This window comes from Staurois parvus, unplaced genomic scaffold (assembly GCF_062004578.1).
Source record: "Staurois parvus isolate SC_StPar_1 unplaced genomic scaffold, SC_StPar_1.0 ptg000678l, whole genome shotgun sequence".
Lineage (NCBI taxonomy): Eukaryota > Metazoa > Chordata > Amphibia > Anura > Ranidae > Staurois > Staurois parvus.
The window spans coordinates 256,619-278,098 of NW_028318474.1; the positions used below are offsets into that span (position 1 = coordinate 256,619).

The 21,480-nt window shown below is 41.9% G+C and overlaps 2 protein-coding genes across 3 annotated transcripts in view; one reads left to right on the top strand and one right to left on the bottom strand.

Annotated features, from left to right (window-relative positions):
- Positions 1-21,480, bottom strand: part of LOC149447636 (uncharacterized) — a 279,294-nt gene that overhangs the window by 222,815 nt on the left and 34,999 nt on the right. The gene's annotated exons all lie outside the window — the stretch shown is intronic.
- On the top strand, positions 7,801-10,418 carry LOC149447643 (serine/threonine-protein kinase SBK1-like). Its single transcript, XM_089652245.1, has 3 exons — positions 7,801-7,918; positions 8,769-8,971; positions 9,717-10,418. Exons 1-3 carry the CDS (start codon positions 7,801-7,803, stop codon positions 10,416-10,418), a joined length of 1,023 nt encoding a protein of 340 aa, XP_089508371.1.

Sequence of the window (21,480 nt, forward strand, 5' to 3'; positions counted from 1 at the left end):
ACAAGATTCTTTGATGGCTACGGATGGTGTGCCGTCTCCTCACCTTCGCAACTCGGGCCCTAGAGATCAGCGAAGCCCTCGCAAAGATCCACCGAAACGCCCACGTACTAACTTTGCTCCCTCTAAATCTCGCCAATCCTGAGCTGGCGCACTCTCTCAGGCGCTATACGGTTTACCTTACGACTTGGACCACCTGCCTTGTTTAACTGAATGTAAATTTCTTGTGCCTTTAGCTATCATCTTCAGTCCACAGATAGCTATACCAGTTGTTAGAAAGCAATAAGTCAGTTGGTCCTGTGGTACTTTCCTCTCATTTTGTTTGATAGCATATACATATACTGTCTGTGTCATCCCTTTTCTGTGCCTTGCCTCGACCACAGTTCCGCTCTGGTCATTCGATTTGTTGAGCCTCTTCTCCCTTTGGCGATGCCATTTAGGCAAGGGGGTCATGCTCCCCTGCCCTCTCAACAACTCCAATGAGTCACTGCTGCAGATCACTACTCTGCTATTTCCCGGACACGCTGGTCGCAGTACAGGGACAGCATGCAGATTTATGTGAAGTCCAATACACTGTTATGGTTTTTTGTTTGTTTTGCTCTTCTGATAGGCCCCAGTTGGGCCACCATGTTCCACTCTCTTTCTCCCCTCTTCTGCTCTCCTTCCTTACATTTTTCTGGAGAATCACCTCTTCCTTGGGAGTCGACCATACTTCATCAGAGATTGGGCGGTAATGGGCGGATAGCTGGCTCCACCCTACAAAACTGTAAGTTCACTACCTCTGTATTCACCTCATATCATATGACCTAATGATTCGTATTTATTCTTGGAATGTCAAGGGCTTAAGATCACCTCATAAACGAATGGCTATTCTCCGCCATCTCCGCCGACTTAGGGCGGATGTAGCACTACTCCAAGAAACACATTTAGGCCAATCTGACTTTGTTCGTATGAAGAAACTTTGGGTAGGACACGTTATAGGTTCTCCCTCACTCAATAATAAAGCAGGTGTGCTCATTCTGATTCACAAAAAGCTCGCACCTGACATAATCTCGGTAAACACTGATGAGGCAGGCAGATTCCTAGCGGTACACCTCAAAGTAGGCTCTCAAACATTGGTCCTCACCAATATTTATGCTCCAAACTCACCGTCAAAACAGTTTTTTCAGGACCTGTCATCAAAGCTGTCCGCCTACATACATCTACCTTTAGTAGTCGGAGGGGACTTCAACTCACTTATGAATGCCTATGAAGATAAGTCAAAATCACTAGAACACAATCACCGCCCACTTGCGGAGTCCCAATCAACACTCACACTACTGTCTACATTTGCGGAAGCAATGCAACTAACAGACATCTGGCGTTTAGCCCACCCAGATGGGAAGGAATTCACCTTCTTTTCTCCGGTGCACCATTCGCTTTCCAGAATAGACTATTTTTTTTGCAATTCTATTGCTTTGCAATACGCATCTTCCTCAGATATACATGACATAGTTATTTCGGACCATTCTCCCATATCCATAACCCTCAACTATCTCCACAACACACAATCTCACAAAACGTGGCGCTTTCCTTCTTTCTTAGCAAATAACCAGGAGCTGTTACGTCAACTCCAAGATACTTGGGCAGACTTCCAGATCACCAATGCAGCTCACTTATCCAATCCTAACCTATTTTGGGAAACAGGAAAGGCGGTTTTACGGGGTAAAATCATCGCCTTTACATCTGCGTATAGGAAAAAGGTCGCTCTAAAATACACAGAAGCTAGTAACCGACTCCGACAGACGCAAAAAAATTTGGCTGACTCCAACACACATGAACACAGGAAAGCTTGGCTAGAGGCAAAACACCAATTCGAAACATGGGCATCAGCACAAGAATCCATGCACCAATCACATCTCGACTTACAGTATCATAAGTTTGGCAACAAGCCGGGCAGACTCCTGGCTCGCTTGTGCCGTAAACCGTTTACTCCTACACAATTTACCTCCCTCAAAGACTCACAGGGTATATTGAAACACTCCCCTGAAGAAATTGTTTCCATATTGGAAAGTTTCTACACTAAACTATATGGCCCCGACCCTATTGACCAATCAAAGGCTTTGTCTTTTCTAGACGGCATTGCTCTTCCTCAAATCGATCTCGTAGCACTCCAATCTCTTAATGCTCCTATATCTCAATCCGATATTCAATCCGCTATAAAAACTCTAGCTAATGGTAAAGCCCCTGGCCCAGACGGATACACTTCTGAGTTCTATAAACTCATGGTTACAACCCTTTCTCCTACCCTGCAATCAGTTTACTGCTCTATACAAGAAGGGGGTGCCTATCTTCCGTCTGCCTTTCAGGCACATATAAAATTGATTGCAAAGAAAGACAAAGATCCGTCTGACCCAGGTTCCTATAGGCCGATCTCTCTTCTAAATTTAGATGCCAAAATTCTATCGAAAATTATCGCAAATCGTTTAGCTATTGTTTTACCTTCCATCATTCATCCCTCTCAAGCGGGCTTCATACAAGGACGCTCTGCTGCCTCAAACATCCGCAAAGTACTAGCAGTGTTAAATCATGCTAAAATCAATCCTCACCTAGATCTAGCGATAATCTCTCTTGATGCTGAAAAGGCCTTCGATAATGTTAACTTTCAGTGGCTGCAGATGGTCTTACATAGATTTGGCTTCTCAGGCCCTTTCACTCATGTAATCCAAGCTATGTACTCAGCTCCTACAGCACAGGTGGTTGCTGCAGGACACACATCTACCCCTATTAAACTGCATAAAGGAACAAGACAAGGGTGCCCCCTATCCCCCTTGCTCTTCAATTTGGCCCTAGAACCCTTAGCCCGCTTCCTTCTGTTCCACTCACAGCTGCACGGAGTCCAAATAGCTCAACAAGATCTACGTTTAGCCTTGTTTGCCGATGACATTTTAATTTTCACTGCCAACCCAACTCATGACCTGCCTTATATACAGGATATTTTCACAGCCTTCAGGCACTGTTCGGGTCTTCGTATTAACTTCACGAAAAGCGAAGTCCTTCCCTTATTCCATGCACGCACTCCCTCATGGGCTCATAATTCTCATTTCAAAATTGCTCCTCATCATATTACATACTTAGGAATCAAAATTGGAAAACTTGCCTCTTCCCTCTACTCGCTCAATTTTTCACCAACAATTCAAAAAATTATAGGCGAACTAGAGGTATGGAAAGAGTTACCATTGTCACTTGTAGGGAGAGCCCACCTCTTCAAGATGGTGAGCTTCCCGAAATTGTTATACCCTCTTCAGACCATTCCTCTACTACTTAAACATACGGACATTCTTAGACTAAACAAAGCGCTCTCTACATTTATTTGGAAAGGACGTCGGTCACGCATTGCCCTGCCTAAGCTATATCTGCCTAGATGTGAGGGGGGAATTGGTCTTCCAAATATCAGAGTATATAATCTCTCATGCATCTTACGGGTGTGTATAGATTGGCTGACCAAATCCTCCAACTATTCTAATCTGCAAATAGAATCTGCCATGGCCCATCCTTTTGATCTTGCAGCCCTTTTACATTCAAACCCTAACTCACTCCCTCCACACTTAAAATATAATCCACTCATTCGTGATACCCTTATCACATGGAGGGAGATCAGACGTAAACTAGGCGTATCCCCATGGGTTTCCCGTTTCCTCCCCATACATCGTAATCCTGCTTTTTCTGTCCCTCAACAACACGCAGCTTATGATCTATGGTTGGAAAGGGACCTCAAACTAGTTAGCCAATTATACGATACGGCCTCTGGCTTTCCTTTATCTTTTTCTCAGATTTCCACTTCTTTCAATCTACCGCCTCATCATTTTCTGTATGTTTTGCAAGTTTGTAATTATGTGAACAAGATAACATTGGTTAAATCTAGTCGCTTCCGTTCTTCATTCATAGATATTTTAGTTAGAAATCGGAAATACAAGATATCCCACATTTATGGACCATTAAATCTACATTATGTGCACCCTCTAGAGGCATCCACTCCTACTTCTCCTTGGATCAGAGACTTTGACAATACACTCTCAATGGATCAAATCCTCACTGGTTTCAACAATACCTGTGCCTTCAACTCCAATGAGTTCTGGCGGGAGCAACAATTAAAGTTAATGCACCATGCCTATATGCCATGCCTATATGTCCGTGGGAATCCCTCGATCTCTACTTGCCCTTTGTGTGGACACTATAAACCTTCGCTAAAACACAGATTTTGGGATTGCCAACTAATATCTACTTTTTGGTCCCAACTACTCAGCTATATCGCCTTCATCACTTCTCTACAACTACCAAGGGACCCTTTACCTCTTCTCTTCGGCAACTTGGAATCAATCTTCACAGGGGCTCATCCACTTCAGCTTGCCATTCTCCGAGCCACAAAACCGTGGCTGTCCTCTTGCCTGATGGTCGCGAGGAGAGCCATATTGAAAAAGTGGGTCTCCAACAGTCCTCCTAATATCTCGGATGTCAAGTCAGCTCTTAATGCACTTCTTCGTCTAGACCAGCTTAACTTTCTCACCTCATCCCTCCAGCACCGTGAGGATCAATATAATCGAAAATGGAGACTCTATGTTCAAAAATCCTTTCCAACCACAGAGCTTCAGTTTTTCCTTCATGGCTCTTCTGTGATGCCCCAATCTGGAAACATGATCTAGTAAACCCAGACTTATTGTTTTGATTTATGAGGGTTTAAGTTGTGCATGTCTATATCTAAAACATTTACAATACTCGTTTGTTGCTGCTCTCACACCGCTTCTAGCCAACCTAGGCAACCAAGCCACATTTTCTTTCATCTACTTCCTTTATCTTTTTCTTTATACTTCATCTTCATCGCACATTCTTCTATAACTTCTCCTCCCACCCTTAATCAGCGAGGGCTCACAACACGTATATCACTTTTTGTTACAGGGAGTCGTCTCTAGCTCTATTTTTCTCTCAAACCACAGCGCTTGGCTCATCACCAAATATTCTTAACGACTTCCTGGAAGGGGATCCTCTGGCCCGTTCCAACATCATTTTCCCACCTCTTTCTTTTTTTTTTTCTTTTCTTTCTTTCTTCTCCATCTTTTTCTCCATCTTTTCTCCATACTAGCTTCCTTCTCAACCTTTTTCTCCTTCTGAATAGACCTACCTATCTCCCTGATTCTTCTTCTTTGATTATCTCCTCTACATACGCTTCTTTCCTACTTCAACATTCATGTCTTACGCATGATAACTGACATACTCTAAGCACCCCAGTTCTCATTCAAAGTTTAGTGGTATTGCCTGACCTTCTTATCTTTGGATATATATCATAGCTTACCACTACACATTCCCTACACTCTATACTGACTTACAATGCCTCCCATCTTTTCTCTCATTTGCCTTCAGAGTTTCTGTTCAGAGGCTCTAACTGCTGACATATCGTGAATCTTTCTGATCAGTTTTCTATGCAACATTTTGTATTGCTCATATTGGTCAATCTATCAGTACTGTTAAAAAAAAAAAAAAAGAGGTTACTTTGTTGCCAAGAAGCATCTTTGGAGTGTTTCATCCGCTGAGTTTATGTAATTTGAAAAATTCAAATAAAGCTTTGTTTAAAAAAAAAAAGAGCAATGATAGTAAAAATGAACTCCAGGCAGATGGCTAAACCAATGAACTATATAGGAGCCTTTTAGTGGTCAAAAGATTGTAATTTTGGGTTTGATTTACAAAAACTGGAGAGTGCAAATCTGGTGCAGTTGTGCATGGTAGCCAATCAGCTTCAAACTTCAGTTTCTGGAAGCTGATTGATTTCTATGCAGAGCTGGACCAGATTTTGCAGGCTCCAGTTTTAGTAAAGCCCCCCCCCCCCCTCCTTGTCATTGCTAATTGGATTCTAAACACTGTGGTCTTTTCTGTGTTAGGTGTGTCCCAGAAAGGGAGGAGTTCTGTATTTGCTGCAATTCTTAGCAAACAATACCTAGACAGCTTTTTAACTACATAACTAAATCAAAAGTTGATTAGATTGCTCTACCCTGTGCTTGGGTGGAGTACTGAGCATGCATATAAAGTAGTAGAACTTTACCATTTACATCTCCAGGTTTTACTAGTAAACAAACATTAAACAATAGATATGGAAAGACAGGGGAGACCTTTTGTTGTTAGACCTGTGTATTACTAGAAGATTGAATAGGGTGAAAAAAGGCCAGAATGTTAGCTGCGGTGCTTTTAAAATCAACTTTACCGCTTTAAGGGTAATTCAATTTTTAAACACTTTATCACAAAGTTAATATTTTATCCTGAGACTGCAAAACAATCAAGAGTTGCAGAATGATATTCCCATTCACATCTAATCCTCAATTCAATTGACAGCTGAGTATCTTTTGTATCTATTGTATCTTGGGAAATAAAACCATGCAAACCCATGCAGTTTCAATACAAAATACCACTCATTTTAATTTCAAAAATTAAAAATTACATAAAAACCTTAATATGCAAATCATAATCTTATATATGCAACCATTTAGATATTTAATAGCCTATAAATGGCTAAACTAAAGCCCTTGTTTCACCAAGTAGCCAAAGGTGTATACACAATTTAAAAATAACTGAAAGGCAAAACTTTTGTTTATTTTGGATAGAGTGAAAGAAGGTTCGGATATTTGTCAGTTTATCATTTCTATCTGGGAATCCAAAAGTTGAGTTTTTTGGTTCTATAGATGTCAATGAAAGTGCTGCATAGAAGCATGTAGTGCATTTTTGATGAGTTTTAAATCTGCCTAGCTACAAGAAAAATAAAACAAAATTGCATCAAAAACACAGGTGCAAAAAACACAAAATGCAATGGAGAAACTCAACCTGCATACTTGTGAAGGTAGCCTTACTCTATCCCCCTCCCCCCCCCCAAATAGTTTTGCTCTATTTTAAAAAAAGAAAAAAAAAACTTCTAGTATTACAGAACTGAGCAAGGCTCCCTCACTGTATAGGAGATCATTTTATTTAATATATTTGTTACACACCATTGAACAATACTTTGTTATTTAGATTTGTACATTTTTGTTCAAGCATTGCATTAAAATAAAAATTATAAAATGTGTGATGGTTAGTAAATGTTCTGTAGTAGGGATGAGGTGTTGATACTAATCAGTAGAAGCCTAATCATTCAGATATATATTTGAATAACCTTTTGTTAGAATATCAAGGTTTTGCATAAAAACCCTGTACAACCCAACAAACCAGCAGTACACAGGCTAATTGGAGCTCTGACCAAGATATTACTTAGATTTCTGTAGTACACTATATTAGGAGTGACACTATAGTCATAAAATGGTTTATGAAACTTTAAAGAAATTAAAAGTTCCAATAAATCATTGGAACAGAAGATATTTAATACCAAGACCAGAGTAGTGAGAATTGGTCATTTCCAACCAATAGTTGACATCCTCTACAACACCAGTTTGCATAGAGCTAATCTCGCCAAGTTTTAATTTGAACATGTCAAATTTCCTCAGAGGCCCACATTTCAACATTAGCAATCTAAAACCTGGGACAATAAAGACATGCCCACTCCCTACTACCTATTGTGACCTGAACCTGTAGACACAAACAGAAAGGAATCACCTTGATTGGTTAAGTTCAAGTGATGCCTCAATTTGCATTCTAATGAAGGTTTGTGGTTTCCTGGCTTGAATCCTGGCTCAACTTCTCTACAAAAAGACAAAAGATAGTTTGTGGACCTCACATATCTTCTTAGGGTCCTCAAGATCTTTTGGATACCGATTTCTGCACAGAACATCTGATATTGCTATATTCACAATGGCAGCCCACCTAACTTGTGAGAATGAAACAATTGGAGAAGAGCGATACGAAATCCTGGGACATCTTGGCGAGGGTAGTTATGGAGAAGTTGTGATGGCTGTTGACAGGGAACTGGGTAAGTGAATTCTTAAATAATTACAAAAAAATTTCTAATTTGCAGACCATTTGAACATCTAGAACAGATAGCACAAACATTAGCATCTTTACTGATTAAATGACCTTATTAGAGGTAGGGGTTTTGTTGCATAAATTTGGGGAAAAGACCATGATGCACAAAGATCTAATTCAGCACTAACAAAATATAAAAACTGGTTGAACAGTGCAAAATCCCATTCAGGCAGCTGGCATTGTTCCTACAGAAAACAAAAGCCTTTCCACCTGTTATCAATTTCTTGAGTTGGTCCTTTTGCATATCTTTAACAACCTGCCATGAGTAAAACATGAAGGCCACATTTTTTGAACTCCTCCTGAAAGTGCTAGCTACTGGTTGTTATGCCACAGAGCAAGCCTTGATATTTTACAAAAGTACATATTTGCATACAGGTTCAAGGTCAGGGATTCTATAAATTCAATTGGGTAGATTCAATATGGCAGCCAGGTAATTGGCATTTTGAAGAAGAGCTCACCAAAAGCAGGCTTCCTTTTTCTCTCATGACAGATTCATGATGATCACACACAGTTATAGTGGGTCATAGGCAGCTAAGTATGTAACAGATTTGACTATAAACTGATGGTCCACTATGCACAACCTAGACACTTGGCATTTAGATGGGAAGGGACAATAGATCTAGCTGCATGGGCAGCTACATATCTCACTGCTAGCGAGGGCCTAGAGAAGATGGCTACATTTTGAAGAAAAGCATCCAGTCTATGTAAAATGAATGGGCTCAAGTATTGGACATCACCCAGAGTTTTAGATGTCCAAGTCTTATTGTAATCAACTTTTTTTCCCTCCTCTTTAACAGGTAGCCTTGTTGCCCTAAAAAAGGTAAAAAAGGAGCGAACCAGACTAGAAGCCTTTCTTCATGAAGTTTGCATGTCACTCTTTGTTACTGGACACGAGGGCATAATATCTACCCATTCGAAAATTCTGGAAAACTCAGACTGTTATATGATCAGCCAGGAATTGGCACCTGCTGGATCTCTTCACTCCATCATCCAGCCAGGGGTAAGTAAAGCTAATGAAGTAGCTGACACTTTAGCATTTGCTTGCTAATTCTATAGATTAGTCCTAGGGATCCTGGAGATTAATAGAAACTGGTGTTTTGTCATGGATGATACTTTCTATATATTGCATGCATTTATACCAAATATTGTTGGCCTGGTTGGAGAGAACTAAGGAAGGGCTAAAATCCCCAGTCAGCTATTTTCTCTGCACCATCTGGGCAAGATTTTCCTTAATCCAATCAAGAAGTTGGAACAGGAGGTAGTAGGAAGTCTACAACGTTAGGGGAATTCCCCTCTTAAACAGTTGTCCCCATTGGATGATTTCCCCTCATCTCTTGTTCTGTGACAACTGTAAAATTTGCATTCGCCATTAATTTTGTCTTTAAAAGCAGAAAGACAAAAATAGAGATTACATCCCTCCTTCCCCCCTCCCTTCCTAGTGGGCACATAGATAACAATCATGATACAGGTTGTGATCCTTCACCATTCTATATTAAAGGTTAGTCTGGTGTTTAAGCCAGAGGTAAAATTTAAAACCAGTTAGACCTCCCATATTTCCTTCATTGCCCAATTATTGCTGAAGTAGTTGGAGATCGGTTGCACTGATGTTCACATAGAATTCCATCTGCAGATTTAAAAAGTAACCAACGTTGTATTGAATTTGATATTATTGAATATTATTTTTTAGTAAAATAGTGTTATTTTAAAGCCAAATATCATATAATTAATTGTTTTAACTTTTCCAGATGGGAATTCCAGAAAAGCTGGTCAAACGGTGTGCACTACAGCTTACCCAGGCTCTTGAATATATGCACAGCAAAAACCTGGTGCATAGGGACCTAAAGCCGGACAATATTTTACTTATGGACAAGAGATGTCATAATGTGAAATTAAGTGACTTTGGACTGACTCAGTTTGCCGGTACAGTTGTTCCATCAATGGCACCCCTCAACACATTCATGTCCCCGGAACTTTGTGAACTGGAGCACAGGGAGTCAATTGTCGTGGATCCTAGTGTTGACATCTGGGCCCTTGGTATTGTATTGTATGTTCTTCTCACTGGAAACTATCCATGGGAAACAGCTTCAGCTCAAGATCTATGGTTTCAAAGGTTTATTTACTGGCAGAACAACTCTGACCATGTTCCACCACCAAGTGGTTGGGAGAATGTCAGCAGGAGGGCTCAAGATTTATTTCACATACTTCTTGCCCAAGACCCCAGCTGCAGGAACCAAGTCAGAGTTGTTCTAGATTTTCTTCATTTTCCTTGGAACTTTGAAGTTGCCACCCAAGAAACCATGGATCTTGTGGAGCAGAAGGAAGAGGAGGATATTGCAGCAAAGGACAGTGAGGTAGAAGTCATTGTGCTGGAGAGTGAAGAGGAAATAATTATAATAGAAAATCACGGTGACATTGAATACATTGTTATCAATTATTCCGGCTCTTGAATTTGCTGCAGTTAAAATCTCAGCAGTGCTTCTTTTGAAAGAGACCAGCAGTACCTAAGCTCTGAAGTTGAAGTCTAAACGGACCCCAATTATTGTCCTAAAAGGAGGAGAATAGTTGCAGAGCTTCTCTGCCCAGCTCAAACCATCACCGTCATCTCAAAAATATTACTGAAGTGGTGAGATAGAAGGAGCAGGGACAAGCATTTATCTTGTGACTATTTCAAAGGTTTTTCTGAGATGTGGACTTTGCACCGTGATGTCACCGGGCCTCATCACTACCTCTTTGAAAAGCAACTACCTCAACTACAATTCATGTTGCCGTCTCCATGCGTTTGTATCTATAGTGTCAATGCAATCACTGCACCAGGAATAGAATGCAATAAATTCTAAGTACTGGTTATACCTTTTGTATCGTGTAATTCATCTATTTTTGCTCTGCCTCTTATTTCTCCTTCAACACAGATTGAAAAAGTGTTACAAAACCCACAACAGTAAAATCAGTCTGTATATGCAGTAAAGCATGCTTGTTATACTCCCTGTGGAACCTACGGGGTTAATCCTCTGCATTGTGTAAAAATGTAGTTTGATCCTGATTTCTCTGATCCTCTCCTTCTTTCAGTGTCCCCCTCTTAAGACATTGTGCGGAGTCACTCTGCACATGCTCAGTTTGGTATGTATTACTAGGGTTCTTTTTTTTTTCTTAGGAGAGTGCATGTGATTAACAGGGCCAATCAGCACTGTCCAGACAGAGGTCAGGGGTTCTGCATCCTCCTAAAGCAAAATGCAAAACTCCTCCTACAAGCTTTAATCAGTGCTCAGCTGGACACTGATAGAAGTCACAAGACTGCTCTAACTGCTGAAGAGCAGTTTATATTTACTAAAATAATTGGATTTCCATGTTTAGTGTACTGTGGGAGACCGTATATAGTGAATGCAGGGTCTGGGGTTTAGTAACACTTTAACGTTGACAATACATTATTTATGTAAACTGCGCAAATCCCCAATCAACTGAAGTCACAAAGCTGCAAGTATATGAGGATATTGTCTCTTAAAAGACCAATTCAAATGGATACTGTGCTAGGTGAACCCTTAAAACTTTGTGAGCACTATAGAAACCTTTGCACCTCTAAAAAGCGATCAAAAATTGAAAATAAAACACTAAATAATTACATACATATGCCCTATGAAGACCCTCACCCCTCTGAAGGGCGATCAAAATTTGAAAAAAATTAATTGAATAAACTGAGTGCAGTAATCATAAATACGTGTAAGAAACCATTATATGTGGTCAAATTAACCTAAAATGTCATGCATTATCCATGAGCCCTATGAAGACCCTCACACCTCTGAAGAGTGATCGAGGTTGAGGATAGGTCAAATCTCAATGTGAAAAAAAAACTCCTCAAATATACATAAAGGTTAGTAGAAATTTTTCAAAAACAGTAACAAAATGTCCATATAGACTTAAACCATAGTCCATAAGTATGAGAAGAATATGACAATAACATGAATGAACATTTTACAAAGCTGCAGTTTTTTTTAATATGGGCTGGAGCCCCCAGACTGCACCGGCTATTTTCTGGAAAAGGTAACCAGCCCATACCACACCATGCCTGGCCTAGGGTCAAATGGCAACCTACGTGAAGATCCAGCATATTCCAAGTCATTAAAGGGTTACTTCACATTTACCAAAAAAAACATGCCCGTGCAGATAAGGTACATAAATGGCCCACATCTATAGCAAGGGTATTATTTCACTTTAGTCAGAGCTGAACACTTTGTTTTTATCTACATAGCTAGTTTTTTTGGTAAAGGTGAACTAGGCCTTTATCCTCACTGGGAAGGTTATACATCGAACCAGCATGTAGAACACAAGTCACCGCAAATATAAGCAATACAGTGAAAGTGTAACTGACCGCCATAACGTCTCCTAAATCTACGTATGAAGACTGAACAAAGACCCCCACTTAACCAAAGGTCCTCTAAACCACAACCTGGGTCGCAGGATACTCGCACCGGCCTTTATCCCCTCAGCTTCTTTTTACTGCATACAATGCAGGGCCACTGAGTAGATTCTCTACTTCCTTCATAACATGCACTGTGAGGGGTCATCATATACTAGAAAAGACTGTAAACCTTGGGGCTCAATCACATAGGCGCTCGTCAAGTAACATCTGTTTACTTTATGTACTAGTTCTGAGCTGTTTGCTGTATGGACTCACCAGCACAGCCAAGTTTGAAAGGTGAACGCACCCGGACGCACAGGAGCTGCACCTGGCCCTTCATACCTGTCAAACTGCGCAAGTCCATACAGCCAATGTGTGGCCATTCACTTTGTATGGGGTGCCTGCACACAGCGCAGCACTGGGGCAGGAAACCTAAGAAATGCCTCTTCTTGCTGTATGGAGCTGAGTGCCCATGTGAATGAGCCCTTAAAGTAAATCTAAGACAAAACTTTCTTTTTTCACCTGTCAGGTTGTTTTTCTGCCATTTGTGTCCCATAGGGAGATTTCCCTTCACTTCCAGTCCCATAGCCAATACCCGAAGTGAGAGAAACTCTCTCAAAGTGATGAAAAAATGGGGTGTCACTAGAACTAGTGCCCCGATAGGGTCACTGTACTTTACACCCCTGTACCCATATAGTTCTGCCCCCACACCCTGATCTGTGAGTCCCACAGGTCACTGTACTATACCCCATGTATCCCCAGAGCTCTCCCCTCACACCCCAATCCCTGAACCCTGACAGGTCACTGTGCTGTTCACACCTGTGTACCCCCACAGGTCTCCTTTCACAACCCCATTCCTGGGCCCTGACAAGCCACTGTACTGTAATCCCCCCAAGCCCCCCTATCCAGAGATCTCAGGCATCTCCTGTTGCTTGGTTACATAGATAAAAAAAGGACAGGCTGATTACATAACAGGACATTACACAGACATCTGGATGGTCTGGGGCAGGCATGTCGCACTCAGATAAAACACTGGCCCCCACAAAGACAATATCTTCAAGGGGGTCACACCGGGAGAACTACAAAAAAAAGGGAAATACGCCGGTTTTGTGGTGAGAATATTGCTGCATATTCCGTGCTCTAAATTGTGGAATGGTATAAGACAAGTTCTATGTGGTGTTGCACCAGCTGCGCCAAATCACATGACAAGTGCTATACTTCAGTGACCGTTCCCGTGCGCCAACATAAGCATGCTTGGATCTGGCGCCCCAACACCCCCACAAGAGCAAGTAATAAAATGGCAGGAATCACTTTTATGATGTTGTCACAGCAAGCGCTAATTAAATAGGCATACAGAATTTGGTTGACTTGGCACATGGAAAATGTGCCAACATTTCCACTAAAAATGATGTATTTCCTTCCCTCTGTTAATTGGTCAATATCTCAGAATTGTGACATACTGGGGGGGGGGGGGTTAATTAGTCTTCACTGGAGCACAGCCAATTAGCCTTTACATTTACATTTTCTAACCTGTGTGGGGAAAAATAAAAGCTGCAAGCTGATTGGTTGCTGTGGGCAATGATAAGAGTTGGGATGAAACATTTTCTATGAATCTCTCTTTATGGAAATCATGAGAGAGAGTCCATTTCTCTAATGGGGATACAGCCAGCAATACAAATATGACAGTGGATCTAACCCCTCACCCCTCACCACTGACAGCTGGCATTCTTGTAAACAACCCCTGACCTGAGGCTGCCCAAAATAGATCTCATGGTCTATGAATACAAGTCCTGTGTCCTGTACTGTATGATCCAGAGAAAAAGGTTTGTCTTTGGTTATATGTTACACACATGTTACACACACCAAACATCGGGGCTGAGTTTGGCTCTAACCAGGCACACTGATCCCCAATGGTGGTCGTCGTTGGGGTTGTCAGTGAGCTAGTCGATGAGGCTGTTAGCAAGCCAGTCGATGAGGCTTTCAGACAACCAGTCAACCAGGCAGCCGGTGAGAATGACAACAAGGTAGTCAGGGATGTGCCTGGCACCAAATTAGAAATGCATCCACCAGCCGACTCTAATCTTGACAGCTTTATCTTTCATAAAATACTTGGTCAAGGTAGTTACGGAAAGGTAAGTAATCAAAGATTTATGAACAGAGGGTTTAATGCACTGCCAGTTAGTGGTTATTATTATTGCCAGTCGGCAAATAGTAGGTCGTAGGTGGAGGTCACACCACTCTATTCCTTACCACTTCCCATTTACACTACACACACTGAGCTGTGCTGCTCAATGCCAAGCTGAAATCCATGCTTTCCCCATAGGACCAGTTTACACCAGTGTGATACATTAGTTGGCGCTCGGTTACACTGGAATAGAATGCATGTAAATGCAATGTGCTTTAAGAAAGCTACAATACTGGTATTTTACACCACTCATGAAAAAATAGCATGCCAACGCACATCATCTCCAGTGCGTTTACTGTGTTACATGGATGCAACGCGAGTAGAGTGAATCCAGGCTTACACACTAAGTCATGTTTAGTGGTGTACTGTCTGTCGGGGGTGTAATACACAAAAAGATGCAAGACAGAATTACAAATCCTTTGGTATATAAGGAAATAAGCTGACGTACATTTAAACTGTATATAGCAGATTGCATAACGTTTGGCTGCACAGCTTCATAGCCTTTAGCCCCAATTTATGAACGCTGAATACAGACTTCAGAGTGAGCGCTGGCTGTGATTTGCTAAAAGCCTACTGCGGCTTGCTAAAAGCCTATTGAAAGCTATCCCCAATCCCTAACAGTCTAGAAGTTACTGACTAACAGTCAAAACCACTGAAAACTTGCACAAAATCCTGCTGACTCCCCGTTCTATAAACTGTTTTCAAACTAAGACTAACAATCGTAGCCAGGCTGGGGGGGTTGCTGCTAGACCCAGAGGTAACCTTTTCAGAACCCGGAGCTGAATTGCTTCTAATCATTTGTGTCCTGTGTTTTTTAGGTCGCCCTGGCATCCCATCCTGCCACCAACAAGAAACTGGCAGTCAAGGTGGTACAGAAGAGGAAATTACTGCAAGAAGAACCGAAAAGTGTGCTCTTAGAGAGACAGATACTGGAAAAAGTTGGACGGAGTCCCTTTTGTACACACGCCTATGGAACCTTCCAAACAGAAGTAAGTTTCACATTCCTATCAATCACTCACTCATCAAATCACATCCATGTTATCCATTTGGACTCCAAGTCCAGCACAGACCTAGAAATAAATCCCAAAATCAGAAAAAAAGGAGGGATGCTCCAGCTTCAAAGAGGCTAAGACATGAGAGAATTATGGTGGCTGCCAATGCAGAATTTGGGGAATTCTGGTTCTCCCCAGCAATGGAACACAATCTCATCCTTTTTGGTTGAGAGGATTAAAAGGAGCAGTAGTTTGCCAAGTAGGCAGATCACCACCTATGTGCATCATTCATCGTGACTGATATGGATCAACATTGCTGGACAACATGAATGACTTTGGATTTATACAATGGAACATAACTTCATTCTTTTTGGGTGAGATTAGAAGGAGCAGTGGTTTGCCATGTCGACAGATCACCGCCTATGTGTGTCATTCATCGTGACTGATATGGATCAACATTGCTGGATGACATGAATGACGTTGGATTTATACAATGGAACATAACCTCATCCTTTTTGGGTGAGAGGATTAGAAGGAGCAGTGGTTTGCCATGTCGGCAGATCACCGCCTATGTGCGTTATTCATCGTGATTGATATGGATGAACATTGCTAGACGACATGAATGACATTGGATGTAAACAATAGAACACAACCTCATCCTTTTTGGGTGAGAGGATTAGAAGGAGCAGTGGTTTGCCATGTCGGCAGATCACCGCCTATGTGCATCATTCATCGTGATTGATATGGATCAACATTGCCTGACGACATGAATGACGTTGGATTTATACAATGGAACATATCCTCATCCTTTTTGTGTGAGAGGATTAGAAAGAGAAGTGGTTTGCCATGTCGGCAGATCACCATTTATGTGCGTCATTCATCGTGACTGATATGGATCAACATTGCTAGATCACATGAATGACATTGGATTTATACAATAGAACATAACCTCATCCGTTTTGGGTGAGAGGATTAGAAGGAGCAGTGGTTTGCCATGTCGGCAGATCACCGCCTATGTGTGTTATTCATCGTGATTGATATGGATCAACATTGCCGGACGACATGAATGACGTTGGATTTATACAATGGAACATAACCTCATCCTTTTTGGGTGAGAGGATTAGAAGGAGCAGTGGTTTGGCATGTAGGCAGATCACCACCTACTGTATGTGCATCATTCATCGTGATTGACATGGATCAAAGAAAAAAGATTTTAAAAAATATATAAATAAAATGAAATGATTATTAATAAATAATGAAATACATATTGTTGATTACCTTCGAACACAACTATTACATATAAAAAAGAATTGGATAAACTAGTGTATAAGGGTATGTCCAAAGGTATAATGAACAAAAAAGAAGGAAGATATTTGTTTTCTTATTCTTGTAAGATTCCTGTTATATATACTATCCCCAAATTACTTAAAAATAAAGTTAATCCACCTGGCCGTCCAATAGTGAACGGCATCCAATCAGTAGGGGCTAGGTTGGGTGAAAATTTAAACCAATTTTTGCAGCCTTTAGTTCTAAAACGCAATCTTATTTGTAAGATACAAAACATCTCATTCAGTTACTGGAGAATGAAGTAATAGGTAAGAGTCTGACTTTGCTAATTACAGCAGATGTTAATTCATTGTACACAAGTATTGGTCATCAGGATGTGGTGGAAGCTGTTAAACGGGGTTTAAAAGCATTTAATACTCTCCCACGCACCCAACAAAAGTTTCTTATGGAATGTCTTGATTATTGCCTTACCCATAATTATTTTTGGTATGAAAATACCTATTATAAACAAATCAGAAGAATAGCTATGGACGCCCAGTGTTCACCCAGCATAGCAAATCTATTTAAGGTAAAATGGGAGAGTGAGGTTATTTATAATGGTATGCCTGGACAGCTGAAGATGTAGAATAGGTTCATTGATGATGTTATCATGTTATGGGAAAGAGAGAGAGATGATTTGACACCGTTCCTTGAGTAGTTGAATCTTAACAGTAAGAATATTGTTCTTACTTGGGTGATAAGTGAGAAGACTATCAATTTTTTAGATTTGGAGATTATGCTGGAAAAGGATCCTCTACTAACAAAAACATTCTTCAAGACGGTAGATCGCAATGGTTATATACCCCTGAACAGTTGTCATCACACCTCCTGGCTTATGAATGTCCCTAAAGTACAATTTGTCAGAGTAAGGAGAAATTGTACTAGAAAGGAGGATTATCGGGATCAAGCAAAGATGACTTATACAATGGAACATAACCCCATCCCTTTTCAACGAGAGGATTGGAAGGAGCAGTGGTTTGCCATGTCGGCAGATCACCACTTATGTAATATTCATCGGGAATGACATGACACAACATTGCTGGACGACATGAATGGCGGGCTATATACTGTAGCTGCATGAGTCCAGTGCTATCTTCTACTGGGCTGATCCTTTGCTAGTCTTCAGATCCCCAGTGCTGCCATTTTTTTATTTTTTTTAATAATATTTTTATTGGGGTTTCAAACAACAATACAGTAGATGCAACAGTGTACTCAGAGTCAGAGCAGTGGTCTAAACTTACAAAAGAATAGGTAATAAAAAAAGATGTAATCAAGCTCAATGAGCATATTACAGGTTTCAAAGTAATAAACAAGATGATAACTAAGGGGGGGAGGCTAGAACCAGTGGGGCCTTCCAAGCCATATCCGCTAAAGCCAGAAGAATGACAGAGGTCCCCAGGGTGGTCGGTGCCTCCGTGGGATCCTTGTCAGACACAGGAGTAGCGAGAAGTGGCCTAGAATGATGAAGAGATGGAGACATGTGCAACTCACGCCTAATAAGGCATCTGTCATGGCTCCCGGTAAGACCAGAAATGTGTGGACTGACACAGGGAAGTAACAGGCTTCAGGAATTATATAATAATATAATTTATTATTAGCTACCCAAATAAACCAACCTTCCACTAATCTTAGTATGTGCAGGAACACAGGTGCAGTCAGGGCTGGAGAGGTGGAAGGGTCAGGCCGGCCATATGGTTCTGTTAACGACCGTCTGGTGATACCCCTAGCAGTCCTCAGGACAGGATTCCCCAGGGCGCGGAGTCTAAGTCCCAGTCTGCTTATTCACCAGGGCCCCTGATGGTGGGGATGGACTTGGAGCAGACAGGAACCAGGTCGCGGCCCCTGAGTACACCTGCTCGTGGTAGAGGGATCCGCCAAAGGGATATGCAGGTAGGAAGCCTGATGTGAAGAGGCAGAAGGTGTGAGCAGGGATGGCTGGATCTGTGCAGGATGGATGGATCGTCTGGGTACTGTAAGGCGTAGTCAGGCAGGCCAGGTCAGCAACGTGCGGGCAGCGAGGTACCTAAGGAGCAGGCAGAGAATAGTCAGGGTCACAAGCCGGGCTCAGGAACTCACGGGCAGCGCGGTACAGAGGATCAGGCAGAGAATGGTCAGGGTCACAAGCCGGGTTCAGTAACTCACGGGCAGCACGGTACAGAGGATCAGGCAGAAGGATGGTCAGGCAAGCCAGGGGTTAAACAGGAGACGGTCAGCAGGGTCAGGAACATGTTTTAAAACCGTAAGAACCTTACGAATGTTTGAGGTGGCCGAGAGACCTTGAGTAAAGCCCAACTGTGCTGAATGAACCAAGGATGGCATTATTGACGCTAGTCTGTCAGCGATTATTTTGGAAAGAATTTTGCAGTCTATATTCAAAAGAGAGATCCGGTGGTTAGATCCCGTTTCTAAGGGATCCTTACCCTTTTACGCAATCAATTTAATATGAGCCTGAAAGCCCGAGGGTGGATAGTGTCCCCCTCCCTGGATCTCCCGGTAGAGAGTAACCAAAGTGGGGGCCACCATCTAAAGAGTCAACTTGTAGAATTCAGAGGTATACCCATCCGCGCCCGGAGCCCTACCTTTGGACATAGACTTGATTGTGTTAGTAACTTCCTGCAGGGTGATTGGTGAATTGAGGGCAGATAAAAGCAGAGGGTCAACCTGCGGAAGGGACACCTGATCAAGAAAGGATATTGCGTTATTTTCATCCATTGGATCCGGCCCGTATAACTGGGAGTAAAAGTTTTGAAGTATTTGGTTCACCTCAGATGGAGTGAAAACCATGTGCCCCTTCTGATCCCGTAGGGAGGTTATGTGAGTCGGGGTGTAAGGTCCCTTGCACATACGGGCAAGCAGTTTTCCACCTTTATTGCCGCATTTATGAAACTGCTGTTCCAAATGCGAGGTAAACATGTGTTCCTGGGTATCCGCCCATAAATCAAAACGTCCCTCTGCCTCCCGCCAAGCCATCCTAGTATCCAGAGTGTTCTTTTGAGACAGGAGCCCCTGAGCTGCCCTCAAAGCGTCACTCGCTTCACAATATTTTTCTGATAACTTTTTTTGTAAGCTATGGAGAATGAGATCATTCGGCCACGAAGGACCGCCTTACCAGTTTCCCAGAATAAATTTGGCTGCTGTTTGTGGTCAGCGTTCGTTAGTTCAAAGTCAGACCAGGTATCTTGTAGAACCTGAAGCAGTTCTTGATTCTGAGCTAAGTAGGAAGGGAAGCGCCACAGCCTAACTGTAGAAGCCTACAGTTGTGTTGGCGGGGATGTGGGGAGATAGGCACGGTGTATCACATATGGTGGGAGTGCCCAAAAATGCAAGTATTTTGGAAGATGATAGTTCATTTAATTGGGATGATCACTGAGATGGATATTGGATTGGATTCAGAGACCTGTCTTTTACATAGCACAGAATTATCAGTGAATAAATATAAAGAATCGGGTATATAGTATTATCGAAACGCAGCAAAAGGTCTGATACCCAAGTTTTGGCGTAAGACAGAGGTGCCGAAGGAGGAAGACTGGGTAGATAGAGTGAACCAGATTTGTAGAATGGAGAAATTGTACCATATGCAGGAAGACAGGATGGGGTCATATTATGTGAAATGGAAAAAATGGGAAGAATTTCGGATTGAAGGTGAAATATAGGAAGATATAGTGTGTGAAGAAGTGAAAGATCCTCTTGCTTTTATATGGAAGATAAGGAAGAGATGCGGAGTGGGTAGAATGGGGGGGTGGGAGGGAGGGGAGTTGTGTTGGGTGGGCGAGGGAAATGGTTATAGAAAGGGAAATAAGTAATGGTTTTGTATGTTTTATGTGAATATGATGGAATATGTATTTAACTGAAAAAGCAATAAATATTTAAATTAAAAAAAAAAAAAAAACTATAGAAGCCTACAGCAGTCCTGTCAGATTTTACGAGACCGGGCTGTGGTCTGAAATCGCTATATCATGTATCGTAGAGTCAGTGGCATGATGTAAAAGGCTGTGGTTGCAGAGGATGTAGTCAATCCTAGAAAGGGTGTGGTGGTGGGGGCGGATGAATAATCGGTGTATTCCTTACCCATAGGTTGCGAAAGACACAATACGTCTACTAATTGCATAGCTTCTGCAAGTTGAAGGAGTGGAGTGGAAGTGGTCGAGGCCAGGTCGACCTGCCTGTGAATGTACAAAGACCTGTCCTCCCTCGCATTCATAACTGAATTGAAGTCACCTCCCACCAAAAGCGGGAGGTGGATAAAAGGGGAAATATGTAAGGCTACAGCCTGAAAAAACTGTTTAGCTGGGGAATTAGATGCGTAAATGTTACTAGTTACAACTTCTTTACGGCCTATGCGCACCTGGATAGTGATTAACTGACCCTCCTTGTCCGTCTTCTCACTTACCACTATCTTAATTTTTGTTAAGAAAGGTCAATACGCCTGCTTTCACGTTTGTAGAGGAGGAGTCGAATACCTGTCCCACCCAAAGTTTTTTCATACGGCAAACGTCCGTCACAGTAAGATGTGTTTCCTGAAGCAGAGCAACGTCCACTTTGAGACGCTTGAGATGTCGTAAGATTGCCATACGCTTATTAGGAGACCGAGGCCTTTTACATCCCATGAGATA

Coding starts and splice junctions, on each gene's coding strand:
- LOC149447643 (XM_089652245.1), top strand. CDS start 7,801: ATGGCAGCCCACCTAACTTGTGAGAATGAAACAATTGGAGAAGAGCGA. Junction 7,919..8,768: donor GGCTGTTGACAGGGAACTGG/GTAAGTGAATTC, acceptor CCTCTTTAACAG/GTAGCCTTGTTGCCCTAAAA. Junction 8,972..9,716: donor ACTCCATCATCCAGCCAGGG/GTAAGTAAAGCT, acceptor TAACTTTTCCAG/ATGGGAATTCCAGAAAAGCT.